Genomic DNA, 15264 nt, shown 5'->3' with positions numbered 1-15264 from the left:
GCTCTCGTTCTGTGTGTTTCTCGTTTGACTCGCAGTGAACGCGCCAAGCTGTGCAAATTGATTCATCTAGGGCTATTGCCACGAGTAAGCACGTGCTAGTCCACACTTTCAGTCTCCCCACCACCAGCTTCATACCCAGGATGCTGCAGTAGGGGAATCCGTCTTAGATGCTTATACACGCCCCCCCCCCCATATTCTAGAACACAGATTCTGTTTGTTTGTTTTTTAATACATTTTTTAGTTGTAAATGGATACAATATCTTTATTTTATTTTTTACATGGTGCTGAGGATTGTACCCAGTGCCTCACATGTGCTAAGTGGACATTCTACTACGGAGCCACAAACTCTAGCCCTCCTCTTTAGGAGAAGCTGGGAGTGGAAGCAGACCACTATCCTAAAGCGAAAGCGTCAGGGAAGGAAAGGAGGGAGACCCTCCGGTTTCCCACAGATGGATTCAATGCTTCTGCCCAGAGGTAGGGGGATTGGTTAGTAGGACTGCTGGATCTGAAAGACCCCCGTCCAATGAAAGACCCCCGTATCCCTGTCCAAGGAGAATCACACGAAACACTGGCTGCAAAAGCAAGAGGTTGGTTTATTGGGACACAGGCGCCTGCGGGTGCCCAGCAGATCCTCAGCCGGAGCTTTGGTGAACTGGCACACTGGACTTGGGGATACAGAGATTTTTATAGGGTTTGGGACAGGTTTCCCGCGCGCGGGAAGCAACAGGTTTCTTATTGGTTTGTTTAAATCTAGCATATAGGCCACCTAGGGGGTACAGGTCTGCATTCCAAAAACCACAGGTCTGCATTCTATTCTTTCTGTTCCTGCTTATCTGTTCCGGTTTATTCATTTATGCCTCATGATGCAGGTGCTCTGTTCTTCAACCGGTTGTCCGGAGAGCATGCCTGGTGCCTGAACCTGTTTATGGCCTGCCTGGTATCTTGGTTTCATATCTTGGCCTTAGGTAACTAGGCTAACTGGGCTAGGGTCTTTCAGATCTAAACCAGAAGTGAGTATAATCCTAGCAGCTTCCTGGCATCTGTGCTTTGTGGGAGCTCCATAAAAACTCAGTACAAAGGAGAAGGGTAATTATTTAGCTAAAGGTTAGCGTCCCTATTTTTGAGTGGGCGAGGAATGTGGGGAAAGGGGTGTTTTATCTTCTGTCTTCGTCCCACCTCTTGAAACTACCCCAAACTCGCCCATGTGAAATGAACGCTGAAAGAGCCCCCCGAAGGCCCCTGGAATCCATGGCCCAGGCCGATGTCAGCTGGCTGACAAGCTGCCCTCTGAGCAAAGGAGGAAAGCCACTCACCCAGGACATCATGTCCTCACCTGGAAACCGACTGGACCTTGAGTGACCCAGGAGTCCCATAGGGGTTAATATGTAACCTTGGAGCCATTAGGGGAGACATAATAAACACCCAAACGGTTTGGTTCCTGGGTCCCTGTGCCTCAGGATTCTAGCTTTTCCTCCCTCCCTCGCTCCCACTTCTACTTTCCCCTCTGCTTCCACCCCTCAGCACAAACACCTCTTCACTTCCTCCACAGGCTTTCAGCTTGCCTCTTTTTTTGCCCAGGGTCTGCCTATTTTCCTCCCAAAGCAACTGCCTTACACCTTTGGAGGGCGAAGGAGACCCTCGCCACAGTGAGGTCAGGCTGACACCTAGTGGCCCGTATCCGCAACTACTTCAGACACTGACTGGCTTGGAGAGAGGGTCACCCCAGCTGTCTGGGCAAATCCGCAGTCTTCCCCGCCCCAGCCTTCAGGGAGCCAGGAGAAGAAGGCTGAGACTGTCTGTGGGAGGATTGTGACAGCCGCTTGGCCCCAGGAACCCAAGAGCGGGCTTAGAGGATAAGTGATGATGGGTGACTCAACAGTTCCTAAGCGCCACTTGTGGGGGGCGTGGGAGAGGTAGGTAAACACGTCGGTCTCCAGACAGTGGAGGAACAGGGTTTGGGCGGAGCCATCACCCGTTGAGGGGCTCCGACCCCTTCCCAGGACCAATGTTTAGAGGGTGTGTGTGTGATGATTCCCGCCCTGCTCTGCCCAGAAAGGAGTTGAGGGCGGAGAGTTCTCCCAGTACCCGCCCAGGGAGCTGCTGGCCTCGGAGAAAGTGGGGATGCGGGTTAATTGAGGCCGTGCGAGCGAGGGCGGCTGGGGACTCCTTTCGCCAGTCGAGAGGCGCCAGTGAGGGGTGCCTCTCAGGCGGCATCCCCAGGACAGCCCCTTCCCGCCTGAAGTAGGCAGGGCCCGGGCGGGGCCGGGGAGGCCCGGGGGAAATGGGGCTCTGGCCCTCCGCGCAGCAGAGGCGCCGGAGGGGCGGGGGCAGGCGGGCGGGGCGGGGCGGATGGGGGCGGGGGCAGAGGCCTTGCCGGGAGGGCGGGGAGGAGCGAAGGGGCCTAGACGGCTCCGCGAAAGCTGTGGCTCCTGCTGCCGGTGAGAGAGGCGGCCGGGGTGGACTGGCCGGACAGCGAACCCTGTTCCCAGAACAGCCCGAGGAAGCGGCCTAGAGGGTGGACAGACAGAGGGCAGGAAGGGCCATCATGCTCCCACTGCTGCACCCCGCCTTGCCGCTGCTCCTGGGCGCCACGCTGACCTTCCGGGCGCTCCGGCGCGCGCTGTGTCGCCTACCCCTGCCTGCGCACGTGCGCACCGACCCCCTGCGCACTTGGCGCTGGCACAACCTACTCGTCTCTTTCGCGCACTCTATTGTGTCAGGGATCTGGGCGCTGCTGTGGTGAGTGAGCAACTGGGGGAGTGAGGTGGCCAGGGGATCCCGTATGGGGTGCTGGGACTGGCTTCCGAGTTACTATTCTCATCACTCTCGGCCAGCAGAGGCCTTGGTGCTCACCTGATTCCCTGTTTGGAAAACTACCCAACCAGGAGCAGCCCAGGGAAACCAGAGGCACCTGGGTTTCGGCCAAGCCCCTCCTCGTTGCCTAGTCAGCCAATAGCGCGAGTCCAGACTGCCCTGGGATTGGCAAGGGTTTCGGGGAGGAGGGTCTTTGGGGATGCCTAAATGGAGAGACCTCCCTTTTTCTCTCCTTCCCAGTTTATGGCAGACCCCGGAGATGCTGGTAGAGATTGAGACAGCATGGTCACTTTCAGGCTATTTGCTTGTTTGCTTCTCCGCAGGTAAGTCTTGCCCATGAAACCTCAGGTAAGTGGAGAAAAAGAGTTTCTTTTCTGCCCCTTGTGACCTCTTCTATCCCTCCATTAGGGTATTTCATCCATGACACAGTGGATATTGTGGTTAGTCATCAGGCTCGAGCTTCTTGGGAATACCTTGTTCATCATGTTATGGTAAGTGAGAAGCCCTCAAAGTGTTATAGGCCTGGTGTTGGTAACCTAGCCTTGTATTTCTAAACCTAGGAGAGAAGGCCATTCCCAGCCTAGTCCCTAGCCCTGCAACCTGCTTCTTTAGCTAGAATGCCGAGGTTGGCTCCTTCTTTGTATCCTTGCTCACCCAGTCAATTCCTGGGTTCACCTGTTAACTCAGTAAATAGACTGGAAACTCATAGCCAGAACTAATGGAGAGGGATCAAAATCTAATTGTATTTAATGAGAAAAAAACATCCATGCAAGCTTTTATTCCACAAGAAATTGGGAATCATTTTCCAATTCCCATTTTGGTTGGTGGTCTTGTAACACCAGGAAAGCCCTGGCACCCAGATTCCCAGCCCTTTCCTCTCACTTGTCCTCTAGGCCATGGGTGCCTTCTTCTCAGGCATCTTTTGGAGCAGCTTTGTAGGTGGGGGTGTTCTAACACTACTGGTGGAAGTCAGCAACATCTTCCTCACCATCCGCATGATGATGAAGATCAACAATGCCCAGGATCTTCTCCTCTACAGGGTCAACAAGTATGTCAACTTGGTCATGTACTTTCTCTTCCGCCTGGCGCCTCAGGCCTACCTCACCAATTTCTTCCTGCAGTATGCAGGTCAGAGGACCCTGGGAACCTTTCTATTGGGCATACTGCTCATGCTGGATGTAATGATCCTCATCTACTTTTCCCGCCTCCTCCGTTCTGACTTCTGCCCTGGACTGGTCCCTGGCCAGCAACACAAAGACAAATTTTTGACTGAATGAGGTGTAGAGCTTGGAACCTGTGACAAGGACAGCAAGCAAAATCAAGGACAGAAGCAGCCTCACACATAAGCAGACTCTGCACTAAGTTTGGGGCCAACCTTTCCACCTCAAATCAGCACCTGCACTATTGAAAACACTAATGAAAACACTCCTCTGAAGTCGTGATTTCTTGGGCAAGGGGTGAGGGAAGCAGACAGACTGGTTGGACATGTAGGTGGTTGTGAAGACTAGGCACTACCCCAGTTGCAGCCAACCCACATTGCCCTGAAATGGATGCAACTCTATTATAAAAATCCTTCTCTCCCTGTGGTACTGGTTTCTCATACAACCTTTCAGGGATAAGAGTCTCATTATAACAAGTATGGTGGCTTGATAGGCCAAGGGTTCAGGTTATCCCTGGAGACCTGTTACCTTGGTGTATTTTACTATCTGACCTTCCCCAGCCCAAACAAAAGACAAGAAGCATATATATGTTGGAAAAAAGAAAGTATATTTAGAATTAGACAGCTGGATTTTGTTTAGATGATCCCAATCTGAAAAACAAAAGGGAGCTTTGTTATTGGAACTGAAATGTCATGTTTTTAAAAAGGAGGGTAGGGCTTATCAAGGATAGGGGTGCAGTCAGTCAGTTGTCATAACTAATCAGCAAGTCAGGCTTTGGTCACTAACAGACACATCACTTACACCCAGGGAATGGGTATTACAGTTTGTAGCAAAAGAAGCAAGCTTACTTTGTTGGCAACGTCCAAAGCATCATAATCAGGAGCCAGTCGAACATATGCCTTTTTCTCTCCATCAGGCCTGGGTGGAGAAGGAAGTCTTAGTCCTTGCTGATCTCATGTCCCTACCTCCCCACATACCCTTTCCCCATCCCCTAATCCTCTGGTGCATCAGTGGTTCCTTTGTTCATGTCATTCTTTTCCAAATAGTGAATTTTCCATCATTTGCACCGAGGGGTTAGAAAAGCCAAACAAAACAAAAAACAATTCTTTTTATTGGAAACACTACATTCAAGACATAAACCAGGTAATCTGACAAACTGCTTTGTCTCCTCTACAAATTGATGTAGGGAACCAGAATTTGACTAACCTCATGAACAATATCTTAAGATAATTTCCTCAGGTCTACACTCCATAAAAAGGATTATAATTATAGCAGGGAGTTTGTACACTGTAAAATCAATGTCTGACCTCCATAGCTCCAGCCTCCTCCCTCCCATTCCATGGGGCACCACTCACCTGATCAGGGTGTTAACCTTGGCCACATCGATGTCATAGAGCTTCTTTACAGCTTGTTTGATCTGGTGTTTGTTTGCCTTGACATCCACAATAAACACAAGTGTGTTGTTGTCTTCAATCTTCTTCATGGCTGACTCAGTGGTCAGAGGGAATTTGATGATGGCATAGTGGTCAAGCCTAGGGGAAGAAGCAAACTGCAGTCACCTGGCCTAGGTAGGCCCAGTATGAGAAAGGATGGGCCTTCCTTTGGAACCCTAGGCCAATACAGCATAGGTGCATCAGACAATAAGTAGCAATCAGTTTCATCAGACTTTGGTCGCTAAATGCTGTCATCAGCTGCACCCTGAATCTTAGGGATCTTAATTCTCAGCCTGTAGGTAGATCCTTTATGCATTTTGTTTAACCGGAGGGCTTGCATCCTTAAATGACTGAAGATTCACCTTTTACTTGAACCCTTTCATTTGATAGTTTCATATTGGTGCTTCACTATGAGCCTGGACCAAACATTTCATCTACCTCTGTTTGCTAAAAAGTGGCAGTACTCAAGAGTTAATCTTTTTCTTTTTTTGTATTTGGGATTGGAACCAAGGGTGCTTTACCACTGAGCTACATCCCCAGGTGGCATGGAACTTGCAGTCCTCCTGCCTCAGACTCCCAGAATTGCTGGGATTTTTGTTTGTACCAAGGATTGAAGCCAGGGGCACTGACCAGCCCTTTTTGAGACAGGATCATGCTAAGTTGCTTTGAGTGGTCTCAATCTTGGATCCTCCTACCTCAGTCTCCAGAGTTGCTAAGACTTCAAGCATGCACAACCATGCTGGCTGGGAGCTACTTAAGACCAACTTTTTATTGGTTAAGTGGACAAAACCAGGCTCTGCTCAGCCAGTCACTATTTTCCTGTTTTGAAGCAAGGTCAGGACTCATCTCTTATCACACTAAATTCTTATCTCTTAATTTGTTTTTCTTTTTTTTAAAATTGTGGTATATATGTGTAATAAGTCTTTTGCCAATTTTTTAAAGATAGAGAGAATTTTTTTTAATATTTATTTTTTAGTTCTCGGCAGACACAACGTCTTTGTTGGTATGCGGTGCTGAGAATCGAACCCAGGCTGCACGCACTCCAGGCTAGCGCGCTACCAGTTGAGCCACATCCCCAGCCCTTAATTTCTGTTTTTCAACAGCTTTTACCCCTTCCCCAGAACCTTTCCTGAGCCTAGCCTGAACTTTGGGAGTGAATGAAATTCCTTTACACTGCTGGCAGGCTATCACTGCCACAAATAAAAATTACTGAATTCTTCTGGGCACACTGGCACACACCTATAATGCCAGCAGCTCAGGAGGCTGAGACAGGACGATGGACATCTTAAAGCAAGCCTAAGCAATGGCATGGTGCTAAGCAACTAGGTTAGATTCTGTAAATAAATAATATAATCATTCTATCTACTAAAAAAACAGCACACATTCTCACTCTTAAGCAATAGGTCACCCAGGACCACACACACCTGTAACCACACCAACTTGGGAGGCTGAGGCAAGAGTTGTTCAAGGCCAGCCTCAGCAGCTTAGCAAAAACCCAATCTCAAAAAAGGGCTAGGATATAGCTCAGAAGTAAATTGGCCCTGGGTTCAACAACAACAAAACCCCCCATAAGTAATAGGTGTCACCAGCAAGTAACTAAAATTGGAACTACAAAATAAGAAGCACCTCTCTAGTTCTACTTCATACAACCAATAAAGTGGTCTTTCAAACTCTGACCACATGTGAAGTGATAAGTGATTCAAATAAAAATTGATTGATTGTATATTGCCTTAATTCCCGTCAATAATGCAAAACATCTCTTGTTCTGAGCCGGATACAGTGGCAAATACCTGCAATCCCGGCTACTTAGGTCGTGGAAGCAGGGGGACCACAAGATCGAAGGCAGTTTTGGCAACTTATCAAGATCCTCTCAAAAATAACAATAAAGGATAGGCATTGTAGCTCCGTGGTAGAGGGTTTGCCTAGCAGACAAGAAAGGCCTTATGTTCAATTCCCATAAAACAGTTTCCTCGTTCTTAGTTAGGGCAGAAAGAAATCTCACATCAGAGGAGCACACCGAATATCAATGTGTTGGAGAGGCCATACTCCAGGTTGCCTAAATCACCAATGAAAAATATTCTCATGGGTGTAGGAGCAGTACTGACTTGTTTCTCCTGGGGGCGCTCTTCCGAGGATATTTGGGCTGCCTCCGGAGCCTCAATGTCTTGGGTCGCCGGAAGGTAGGTGACGTGCGGATCTTCTTCTTTTTATGACTGTGGACACCCTTCAACACTGCTTTCTTGGCTTTCAAAGCTTTTGCTTTGGCTTCAGCTTTGGGAGGGGCAGGAGCTGGGAGAGAAGGAAAAAAAAAAAAAGGGTGCTAATTCAGAAATTGGTCACTTCCGGCCTCAGGACGGGTGCCTCTGTCAACACGTGCATCAGTGGTTCCTTTGAAAACTTCATAAATCTCAGGAGATCACGATTTTTCCATCATATGCACGATACCAGAAGCGAAGATAATCAACTTGGAACAACTTAAAGGATACAAGGGAAAAACCCAACTAGTACTGATCGAACGCCCAAATTTTGCCGAGATCTGTGTTAAAGAGTTTTATACATACCATCATGTAACTCCGAAGGAGAGGGGCATATAGCCCCGCTGAATACGTCAAAATAATGAGTAATGCTGAAAAAGCTTAATTCCTTATATATCTGTGACTGCGTGTAGCTCCCCAGAGTCAATTGTCTGGCCTCACTGGCGGATGATGCGAGAAATGTTCTCTCAAACCCCCTTACTGGAATCCAGCCCATGCGGCTTGGTCCACGCGGCCCACATACGCTTCAGTTTCGCCCAACCCCAGGAAGCGGCTCCGGGGAAAGTTCTCCAGGAGCTTAGCTCAACCACTGTCCTCCCAGGCCGTTCGTTCTGCTCACATCCCAGGAAAACCCACCGCGGTCCCCAGCCCTAACACACACCTTCCTTCTTAGCTTTCGGCGCCATCTTGGTGAAAAGGGTCTACGAGGCCCGGTCCCATGGGCTTATAGTGCCAAATCTCATTGAAGACTCGCGATGCTGTTTACTTAGAGATTATTGGATAACCTGTGCAGTATGGCCTTCTGGGAATTATAGTTGGATGTCCTTGCTGGCAGAGATACGCATGCGCCACCCCGCCCCTCGTAAGGCCGCAAAGCTTCTTGGAAGTTGTAGTTTTTCAGATGTGTGTTTCTTTGCTTGGCCTGTGGATAGGTCCCTGGTGCTTTCCATCTTGAGCAAATAACAATGTCTGCTGAAGAGGTTTGCAGCGCCAGGAGAAGAGTAACAACTGCAAACTAGATGAAATATTGTTAGACTGATTAAGGAGCGGGTGAGGGCTGGAGATGTGGCTCAAGCAGTAGCGCGCTCGCTTGGCATGCGTGCGGCCCGAGTTCGATCCTCAGCACCACATACCAACAAAGATGTTGTGTCCGCCGGGAACTAAAAAATAAAAAAAATAAAAAATTAAAAAAAAGGAGCGGGTGAAGCAAAGTTCTAGAATATCAGAGCAGGATTTGCCTAAAATTAACTCCTTCAGACAATATTCCTGGAAAATTGAGGCCCTGAGAGGGATGTGCTTCAGCAAATACCCCAATGATTTGCAAAGTATGGGAGGAGGTACACATCTACCCTGACAGTTTTTCTCGATAATACTTTTTTCGTTTTTTCTCTTCTTGTCGCTGGGGATTGAACCCAGGGCACTTTACCACTGAGCTACATCCTCAGCACTTTTATATTTTATTTTGAGACGGGATCTAACTTGCTAAGGCTGACCTAAAACTTGTGATCCTCCTGCTTCAGCTTCTCGAGTATGCTGGGAATAGTCATGCACCATCTGTCCAGGCTCTGATAATATTCTTTCTTTTTTTTTTTTAATATTTATTTATTTATTAGTTATTGGCGGACACAACATCTTTGTTTGTATGTGGTGCTGGAGGATCGAACCCCGGCCGCTCGCATGCCAGGCGAGCGCACTACCGCTTGAGCCACATCCCCAGCCCCTCTGATAATATTCTTTAAGCATATCTGTGAGCACCCAGACACAGGTTTCATAATGCTCGGATATTCTTCTGAGAGTCTGTGTCTAATCTTCCTCCATTTCGTAGTTTCTGTCTTCACCCTTCCCTTCTGGAGCCAAATGTTCCTTTGTTGGTGAAATTGGCCTCTCCTCTATCTGGCAAGACTTTGCAAAAAGAAAAGTCCTGGTTGGGGGCGGAGAGAAGACTGTTCCAAAGGGGACAGCAAAATGAACCCTATCAGAGGGGTGTCCCCGCGTCCCAGAATGGTGACAACTCGAAGGGCGAGGTTTCTCAGTCCACGTAGTCCTTCTTTCCCATCCAGGGAGGCAGTTTAGTCATCAGCCCTACTACCCCTCGATCTATATAGCAGCCTTGAAGGAAAAGACATCGGACTTCTTACGACTGCCCACTGGGCAGTTTGTTCTGATTCTGGCACCTTTACGTGTTCCCCCTCTACACACACCTCCCACGGCATAAGGGCGAGTAGGGGCAGACTCTGAGTCATGTCCCGGGCCAGGAATCGAGGAGGGAAGCGCCGCCTCTCCTTGGGCCCCTTCTCTCCCCCTTTCTCCTCCTCGCGGTCCTTGCCAGATGCTGCGCAGCAATCACTGATTCCCCATCACCAATTCAGCTGGGTAAGGGTCTCCAGGAAGACGTAACCCAGCACCGAGGTGCAGGCAAAACGGTCTAGGGGATCCCGATTTGGATGCGCTCCAGTCTGCGTGGGGGCGGTCCTGGTGTGGGGTGAGCGTCTGAAGGGGTAGTCCGAGTCTGGGCGGTGGGGAGGAGAAGAGAGGGGGAGGCGAGGGCGGGCAGCGAGTCTAGGAGCCGCTGGGAGAGGGGTAGGGGGCGGCCCTTCTCCAGGAATTTCCGGGGATCAGGTTACAGCAGTAGCTGAGCGCGAGCAAAGTGGGACGCGAGGCCCTGCTGCCGGACCTGGCCCCTCGCCCCTTCCTCTAGCGGCCTTGGCAGCGCCGCCCCTTCCCACACTGACCCCGTGTGGCGGGGCCGCTCCGCGCCCCCAGGCCGTTCTGTTATGGTAGGGCCTCCTCAACCCCGAGTTGTCGTCGGGTCTCCGCGGCCCCGTGTTGTCGTAGGAACTCTACGGCCCCGCGTTATTGTAGGATCAGCGCGGGTTCGGGCCTCCCCGGACGGGACTCCGCGTCCCCATTTGGCGGCCGAGGGGTCTCCCCGCCCCCGAGTCGTCTTTGGGACGCCTCGGGCCCGGGTGATTGTGGGTTCTCCCCGGCCCCAGGTGTTCGTTTCATCCCCGTGGCCTGCGGTGGTCGTAGCGTCTCCGAGGCCTCGGGCTCCCGTCGGCTCCCCGTGGCCCCGAGTTATAGTCGGGACCCCTCGGCCGCGGGTGATAGTCGGGTCTCTACGGGGCCGAGCCGTCGGGTCGGATCAGGCCTCGGTGCCGTCTCAGGGTGCCCCGCAAGTCCGCAGGCAAGATGAACATTCTGGCGCCGGTGCGGAGGGACCGCGTCCTGGCGGAGCTGCCCCAGGTAGGAGCCAGGGCCACGTCGGGATTCTGGCTACTATAGGGCGTGGGCGGGGAATAGGCGGCACCAGACCAGTTAGACAACGGCCCAGCCCTGCTGCCCAGCAAGGCCTGTAGCTTCTGGGTGGTCCGCTTCCCACCCCACCCCCACTCGAGTTGTTTGGTTGCGGGACTAGAGTCTGGAGTGGCTGAGCCCCATTCTCTTGCCTGTGTTTCAGTGCCTGAGGAAGGAGGCCGCTTTGCACGTGCGCAAAGACTTCCACCCCCGCGTCACTTGCGCCTGCCAGGAGCACCGGACAGGCACCGTGGGGTGAGTTAGGGATATCCTCCTATACAATGAAAAAAAGACCACACCCCCCAAACCCTGAAGACATACCAAATGTACACCACTGCACTCGTGGAGACCCATTTCAGTCCTGCCAGCTAATTGTTAAGCCTGCTTTCCTCCCAACGTGTTTTCCTCACAGGGTTGTTGTGAGTTGTAGGAAATGGGGTTGCTGGATTTCAGATATAGAGAAGGTATTCAACATGGAGAAATGGTCACATACCATCCATTGAACCCCAGGGCAGGGACGAACGCTACCTAATGGGACAAGTCTCATAGTGGATTTAAAAAGGTTAAATAGTAGGGGGGCTGGAGTTGTAGCTCAACAGTAGAGTGCTTGCCTCATACATGTGAGGCACTGTGTTCAATTCCTAGCACCACATATAAATAAGCAAATAAAATAAAGGTCCATCAACAACTAAAAAATATTTTAAAAATAAATAAATAAAAGGTAATAGTAGCTCTGCGTGGTGGTACCTGGAGGCTGAGGCGGGAATATCACAAGGTCAAGGCCAGACTTAGCAACTTTGTGAGGTCCTTAGCAACTTAGCAAGACCCTGTCTCAAAATAAAAATAAACAGGGCTGGGGATGTAGCTCAGTAGTAAAGCCCTTGGGATCAATTCCCAGTACCTCCCCCCCCCCAAAAAAAAAGGAGGGTAATACTAATGAGTTGCCATCATTAAAAGAGCCTTTTTCTGTGTGGGAGGCAGTGTGTTGGATGCTATTGTCTTTTTTTTAAACTGGAGATTGAATCCAGAGGCACTTTACCATGCAGCTACATCCACAGCCCATTTTCTATTGTACTTTTTATTTTGAGATAGGATCCTGCTAAGTTGTTTAGGGCCTTGCCAAGTTGCTGAGGCTGGCCTCAACTTTTTCTTTTTTTTTAAAAAACATTTTTAGGGCTGGGATTGTGGCTCAGTGGCGGAACACTTGCCTTGCACCTGTGAGGCACCGGGTTTGATCCTCAGCACCACATAAAAATAAATAAACAAAACAAAGACATTAAAAGAGCCTTGTATAACTAAGAAAAATTAAAAAAATATTTTTAGTTGTAGATGGATAGATCAACACAGTACCTTTATTATGCCCAACAGATGCTACTGTCTTTTATCAAATAGAAAACACTACCACTAAAGATGGATTCTGATTTAAGAGATATTAAAATGGGGAGAAGATGTAGATATTCCCTAGAATATATGACATAAATCTCATTTTAACCTTCACGATAACCCATTAAAATATATGTTAAATCTCCACTAATCAGTGTTGAAATTGAGGCTCAAAGGGGCTTAAGTAACTTGTCCAGAGTCACATGGCTACTCAGTGTTGGGGGTGTAGCTCTATGGTAGAGAGCATGCCTAGCATGTACAAGGTCCTGGGTTTAATCCTTATTAAAATAACAGAACAGGAACAAACCCGTTAGGGTAAAAAGCTGGTGTTTACTCATCCTGTTCACTCTTGTGTTCAGCAGATTTAAGATCTCCAAGGTCATTGTGGTGGGGGACCTGTCAGTGGGGAAGACTTGCCTCATTAATAGGTAAGGGTGCTGGGCAGGGTGGAGTCAAGCCTGGTAAGATATGCTGGGCTATAGGTCAGAGCATCGGATGTTTCCTCAGGTTCTGTAAAGACACCTTTGATAAGAATTACAAAGCTACAATTGGAGTGGACTTTGAGATGGAACGATTTGAAGTGTTGGGTGTCCCCTTCAGTCTCCAGCTGTGAGTAATTCCTTCATTCTTTCCAGCTATCTTGCCCCAGCACCTATAACCATGCCCCCACATTCCTGGGTTCTGCTCTTCCTCCAGTTGGGACACTGCTGGTCAGGAGAGGTTCAAATGCATTGCGTCAACCTACTACCGTGGAGCTCAAGGTAGGGACTGGGCCATATGGGGCAGGTGGGTCTAAGAGTGCTCCTAGAATCTGATTTAGAGTGTGGAGGGTGGGGGATTGATCCAGTGGTGTCTTTCTTGTCAACCTGGGATTGTTTCTGCCATTCTTCCAGCCATCATCATTGTCTTCAACCTAAATGATGTGGCGTCCCTGGAACATACCAAGTATGTGAGGATGCTAGAACACAATGGGAGGATCAGGAAGGGAGGGTGGTCAGAGGAGAAGAAGAATGCATCTGGGGGGGCTGAAGGTATAGTTTAGTGGCAGGGCACTTGCCTAGCACAGGCAGGGCCCCAGGTTCAATCCCCAGAACAAGTGGGTATTGGAGGGGCAAAGAGAATGCATCTAGGATCAGAGAAATAAATTAGGCATATAAATATATTGGTGGGAGGAATCTGTCAGGCTCACTCATTCCCCACTCCTGTCCACCATCTGTGGCAGGCAGTGGCTTGCTGATGCGCTCAAGGAGAATGACCCTTCCAGTGTGCTTCTGTTCCTCGTGGGTTCCAAGAAGGACTTGAGTGTGAGTGTGCTAGTGGGGGGACTTCCCAACTTGGTGATGGGACCCCCCACATCTAACTCTGACCTTCCTGCAGACTTCTGCTCAGTATACACTAATGGAGAAAGATGCTCTCAAGGTGGCCCAAGAGATTAAGGCTGAATACTGGGCAGTCTCATCTCTCACTGGTGAGTGGAGGCTTCAGGCTTTCTATATTCCTGCCCACCTGTCCTCTCACTCATATACCTCTAGCTGTGCCCAATGCCACAGACCTGGCATTGCCACTAAGCACCCATCTGCTTCCATGTCAGGTGAGAATGTCCGAGAATTCTTCTTTCGTGTGGCAGCATTGACATTTGAGGCCAATGTGCTGGCTGAGCTGGAGAAATCGGGGGCTCGGCGCATTGGAGATATTGTCCGTGAGTGTCTACCTGGTTGAGGGTGGCAGAGAGCCAGGGGAACTGCAATCCCTACTTCACGTATTTCTCATCCTTCTTTAGGCATCAATAGTGATGACAGCAACCTCTACCTAACTGCCAGCAAAAAGAAGCCCACGTGTTGTCCCTGAGGGATGAGAAGACTGTCCAGTGACTGCCCATCCCTGGGGCATTGTATCCCTCTGACCCACAGAGCTTGACCCCTGGACATGCACACAAACTGTCTCTAGACCAAAGAGCTGCCCCTTAGTGGCAGTACCCCTCCAGAGGGGTAGCTGGGACCATGCTAGTTACTACCTGCTCCCCAGGCACCATGCCAAAGACTGGATCCCCTTACTCTTCTGGGGGCTCTCCAGGGTGTCCAGCAGTGGGGAGTGGGGCAGCATCTCTGCTGCTTTTGCTCTGCCTGCTGGGCCCTTTGGGTATGAGGATGCCTAATGATTTCAGACTTATACTGTGCCTTATGCATTAAAATCTCTTTGTTATTAGCATTTTGGGGGCTGAGTCCTTTGCTGGTGATGCACAATGTAGAATGAGCCAAGCTATATGGTCACTGGGGCCTAGAGTCCCCTATGGGAATTCTGGTCAACCCTAGGTAGGATTCAGGGATTAGGTAGGCTGAGACCTCATATAAAAGATTTGGGGAACTGACTAGACTCTTACTATATAAGTATATAAGTTATGACTGGCTTTGAGAATTCTTTCCTTTGATTCCATCTCCCCTAATGCCTCCCATTCCAAATTTCCATCATTGGATTGGTGTGTGTGTGTGTGTGTGTGTGTGTGTGTGTGTGTGTGTATGTGTGTGTGTATGTTGCCTGTCTTGTGTTTGAATTCTTGCTCCCACTTTCACTAACGATGAAAGCACAGGCAAATCATCCTCTGTGCTTCAATTTTCTTACCTTATAAAGTGGCATTAATAATACTGAATTCATGAGGTGATGTGAATAAATCACTAACATATACATAGAAAGAACTCCAAAACCTTAATTATTAACTTGTCCCCTAACCCCCCTGTACTGGGGATCAAACTCAGGGCCTAGTGCATGCTAGGTAGGTGAGGTAAGTGCTCTACCATTGAACCATTCCTCTTTATTTTGAGATGGAGATTCATTTAGTTGCCCAGGCTGGCCTTCAACTTTTTGTTTCTTTTTTTTTTTTTTTTGGTACTGGGGACTGAACTCTTGACCACTGAGCCACATCCCCAG

The 15264-nt window shown here is 49.4% G+C and overlaps 3 protein-coding genes and 4 non-coding genes across 14 annotated transcripts; 2 read left to right on the top strand and 5 right to left on the bottom strand.

Annotated features, from left to right (window-relative positions):
• Positions 1-1362: 1362 nt before the first annotated feature.
• On the top strand, positions 1363-4239 carry Tlcd1 (TLC domain containing 1). 2 transcript variants are annotated; one of them, XM_013359819.4, is made up of 4 exons: positions 1363-1913; positions 3055-3137; positions 3223-3305; positions 3708-4239. In XM_013359819.4, the coding sequence occupies exons 1-4, from the start codon at positions 1861-1863 to the stop codon at positions 4089-4091; spliced, it is 603 nt and encodes a 200-aa protein (XP_013215273.2). In that variant the 5' UTR covers positions 1363-1860; the 3' UTR covers positions 4092-4239. The 2 variants fall into 2 exon arrangements, with proteins under 2 accessions (XP_013215273.2, XP_005327891.1); XM_005327834.5 differs by lacking the exon at positions 1363-1913 and adding an exon at positions 2372-2739.
• Positions 4240-4560: 321 nt separating this feature from the next.
• Positions 4561-8466, bottom strand: Rpl23a (ribosomal protein L23a). Of its 2 annotated transcripts, none has more exons than XM_005327833.5 (5): positions 8324-8466; positions 7513-7696; positions 5330-5506; positions 4823-4892; positions 4561-4624 (listed from the first exon to the last, which is right to left on the bottom strand). In XM_005327833.5, the coding sequence occupies exons 1-5, from the start codon at positions 8346-8348 to the stop codon at positions 4610-4612; spliced, it is 471 nt and encodes a 156-aa protein (XP_005327890.1). In that variant the 5' UTR covers positions 8349-8466; the 3' UTR covers positions 4561-4609. The 2 variants fall into 2 exon arrangements, with proteins under 2 accessions (XP_005327890.1, XP_077898686.1); XM_078042560.1 differs by having other exon boundaries at positions 7969-8334.
• On the bottom strand, positions 4706-4778 carry LOC120884628 (small nucleolar RNA Z17). Its single transcript, XR_005727051.1, has one exon. It is a non-coding gene; the product is annotated as a small nucleolar RNA Z17 (small nucleolar RNA).
• LOC120884614 (small nucleolar RNA SNORD42) lies at positions 4977-5041 on the bottom strand. Its single transcript, XR_005727037.1, has one exon. It is a non-coding gene; the product is annotated as a small nucleolar RNA SNORD42 (small nucleolar RNA).
• On the bottom strand, positions 5602-5672 carry LOC120884627 (small nucleolar RNA Z17). The gene has a single exon (XR_005727049.1). It is a non-coding gene; the product is annotated as a small nucleolar RNA Z17 (small nucleolar RNA).
• LOC120884613 (small nucleolar RNA SNORD42) lies at positions 7781-7847 on the bottom strand. Its single transcript, XR_005727036.1, has one exon. It is a non-coding gene; the product is annotated as a small nucleolar RNA SNORD42 (small nucleolar RNA).
• Positions 8467-9888: 1422 nt separating the features above from the next.
• Positions 9889-14547, top strand: Rab34 (RAB34, member RAS oncogene family). 6 transcript variants are annotated; one of them, XM_013359826.4, is made up of 11 exons: positions 9908-10035; positions 10656-10905; positions 11120-11211; positions 12702-12767; positions 12847-12948; positions 13036-13100; positions 13233-13284; positions 13562-13643; positions 13717-13807; positions 13931-14038; positions 14120-14547. In XM_013359826.4, exons 2-11 carry the CDS (start codon positions 10852-10854, stop codon positions 14185-14187), a joined length of 780 nt encoding a protein of 259 aa, XP_013215280.1. In that variant the 5' UTR covers positions 9908-10035; positions 10656-10851; the 3' UTR covers positions 14188-14547. The 6 variants fall into 6 exon arrangements, with proteins under 6 accessions (XP_040125118.1, XP_040125117.1, XP_013215280.1 ...); XM_013359825.4 differs by having other exon boundaries at positions 12699-12767; XM_040269185.2 differs by having other exon boundaries at positions 10014-10144; positions 12699-12767.
• The last annotated feature ends 717 nt before the right edge of the window (positions 14548-15264 follow it).

This window comes from Ictidomys tridecemlineatus, chromosome 3, assembly GCF_052094955.1.
Source record: "Ictidomys tridecemlineatus isolate mIctTri1 chromosome 3, mIctTri1.hap1, whole genome shotgun sequence".
In the NCBI taxonomy this organism is placed as follows: Eukaryota; Metazoa; Chordata; class Mammalia; order Rodentia; family Sciuridae; genus Ictidomys; species Ictidomys tridecemlineatus.
The sequence above is the reverse complement of the archived record's forward strand: the minus strand, read 5'-3'. Positions and strand labels throughout refer to the sequence as shown.

Excerpts from the sequence above, each read along its gene's own strand:
- Tlcd1 (XM_005327834.5), top strand. The coding sequence starts at position 2,546 with ATGCTCCCACTGCTGCACCCCGCCTTGCCGCTGCTCCTGGGCGCCACG. Across the intron at positions 3,138-3,222 it reads GCTTGTTTGCTTCTCCGCAG|GGTATTTCATCCATGACACA; the intron begins GTAAGTCTTGCC and ends TCCCTCCATTAG. Across the intron at positions 3,306-3,707 it reads ACCTTGTTCATCATGTTATG|GCCATGGGTGCCTTCTTCTC; the intron begins GTAAGTGAGAAG and ends CTTGTCCTCTAG.
- Rpl23a (XM_078042560.1), bottom strand. The coding sequence starts at position 8,158 with ATGGGCTGGATTCCAGTAAGGGGGTTTGAGAGAACATTTCTCGCATCA. Across the intron at positions 7,697-7,968 it reads TCCTTCGGAGTTACATGATG|CTCCTGCCCCTCCCAAAGCT; the intron begins GTATGTATAAAA and ends CTTCTCTCCCAG. Across the intron at positions 4,893-5,329 it reads AAGGTTAACACCCTGATCAG|GCCTGATGGAGAGAAAAAGG; the intron begins GTGAGTGGTGCC and ends TTCTCCACCCAG.
- Rab34 (XM_040269183.2), top strand. The coding sequence starts at position 9,904 with ATGTCCCGGGCCAGGAATCGAGGAGGGAAGCGCCGCCTCTCCTTGGGC. Across the intron at positions 11,212-12,698 it reads CACCGGACAGGCACCGTGGG|CAGATTTAAGATCTCCAAGG; the intron begins GTGAGTTAGGGA and ends TCTTGTGTTCAG. Across the intron at positions 14,039-14,119 it reads GCGCATTGGAGATATTGTCC|GCATCAATAGTGATGACAGC; the intron begins GTGAGTGTCTAC and ends ATCCTTCTTTAG.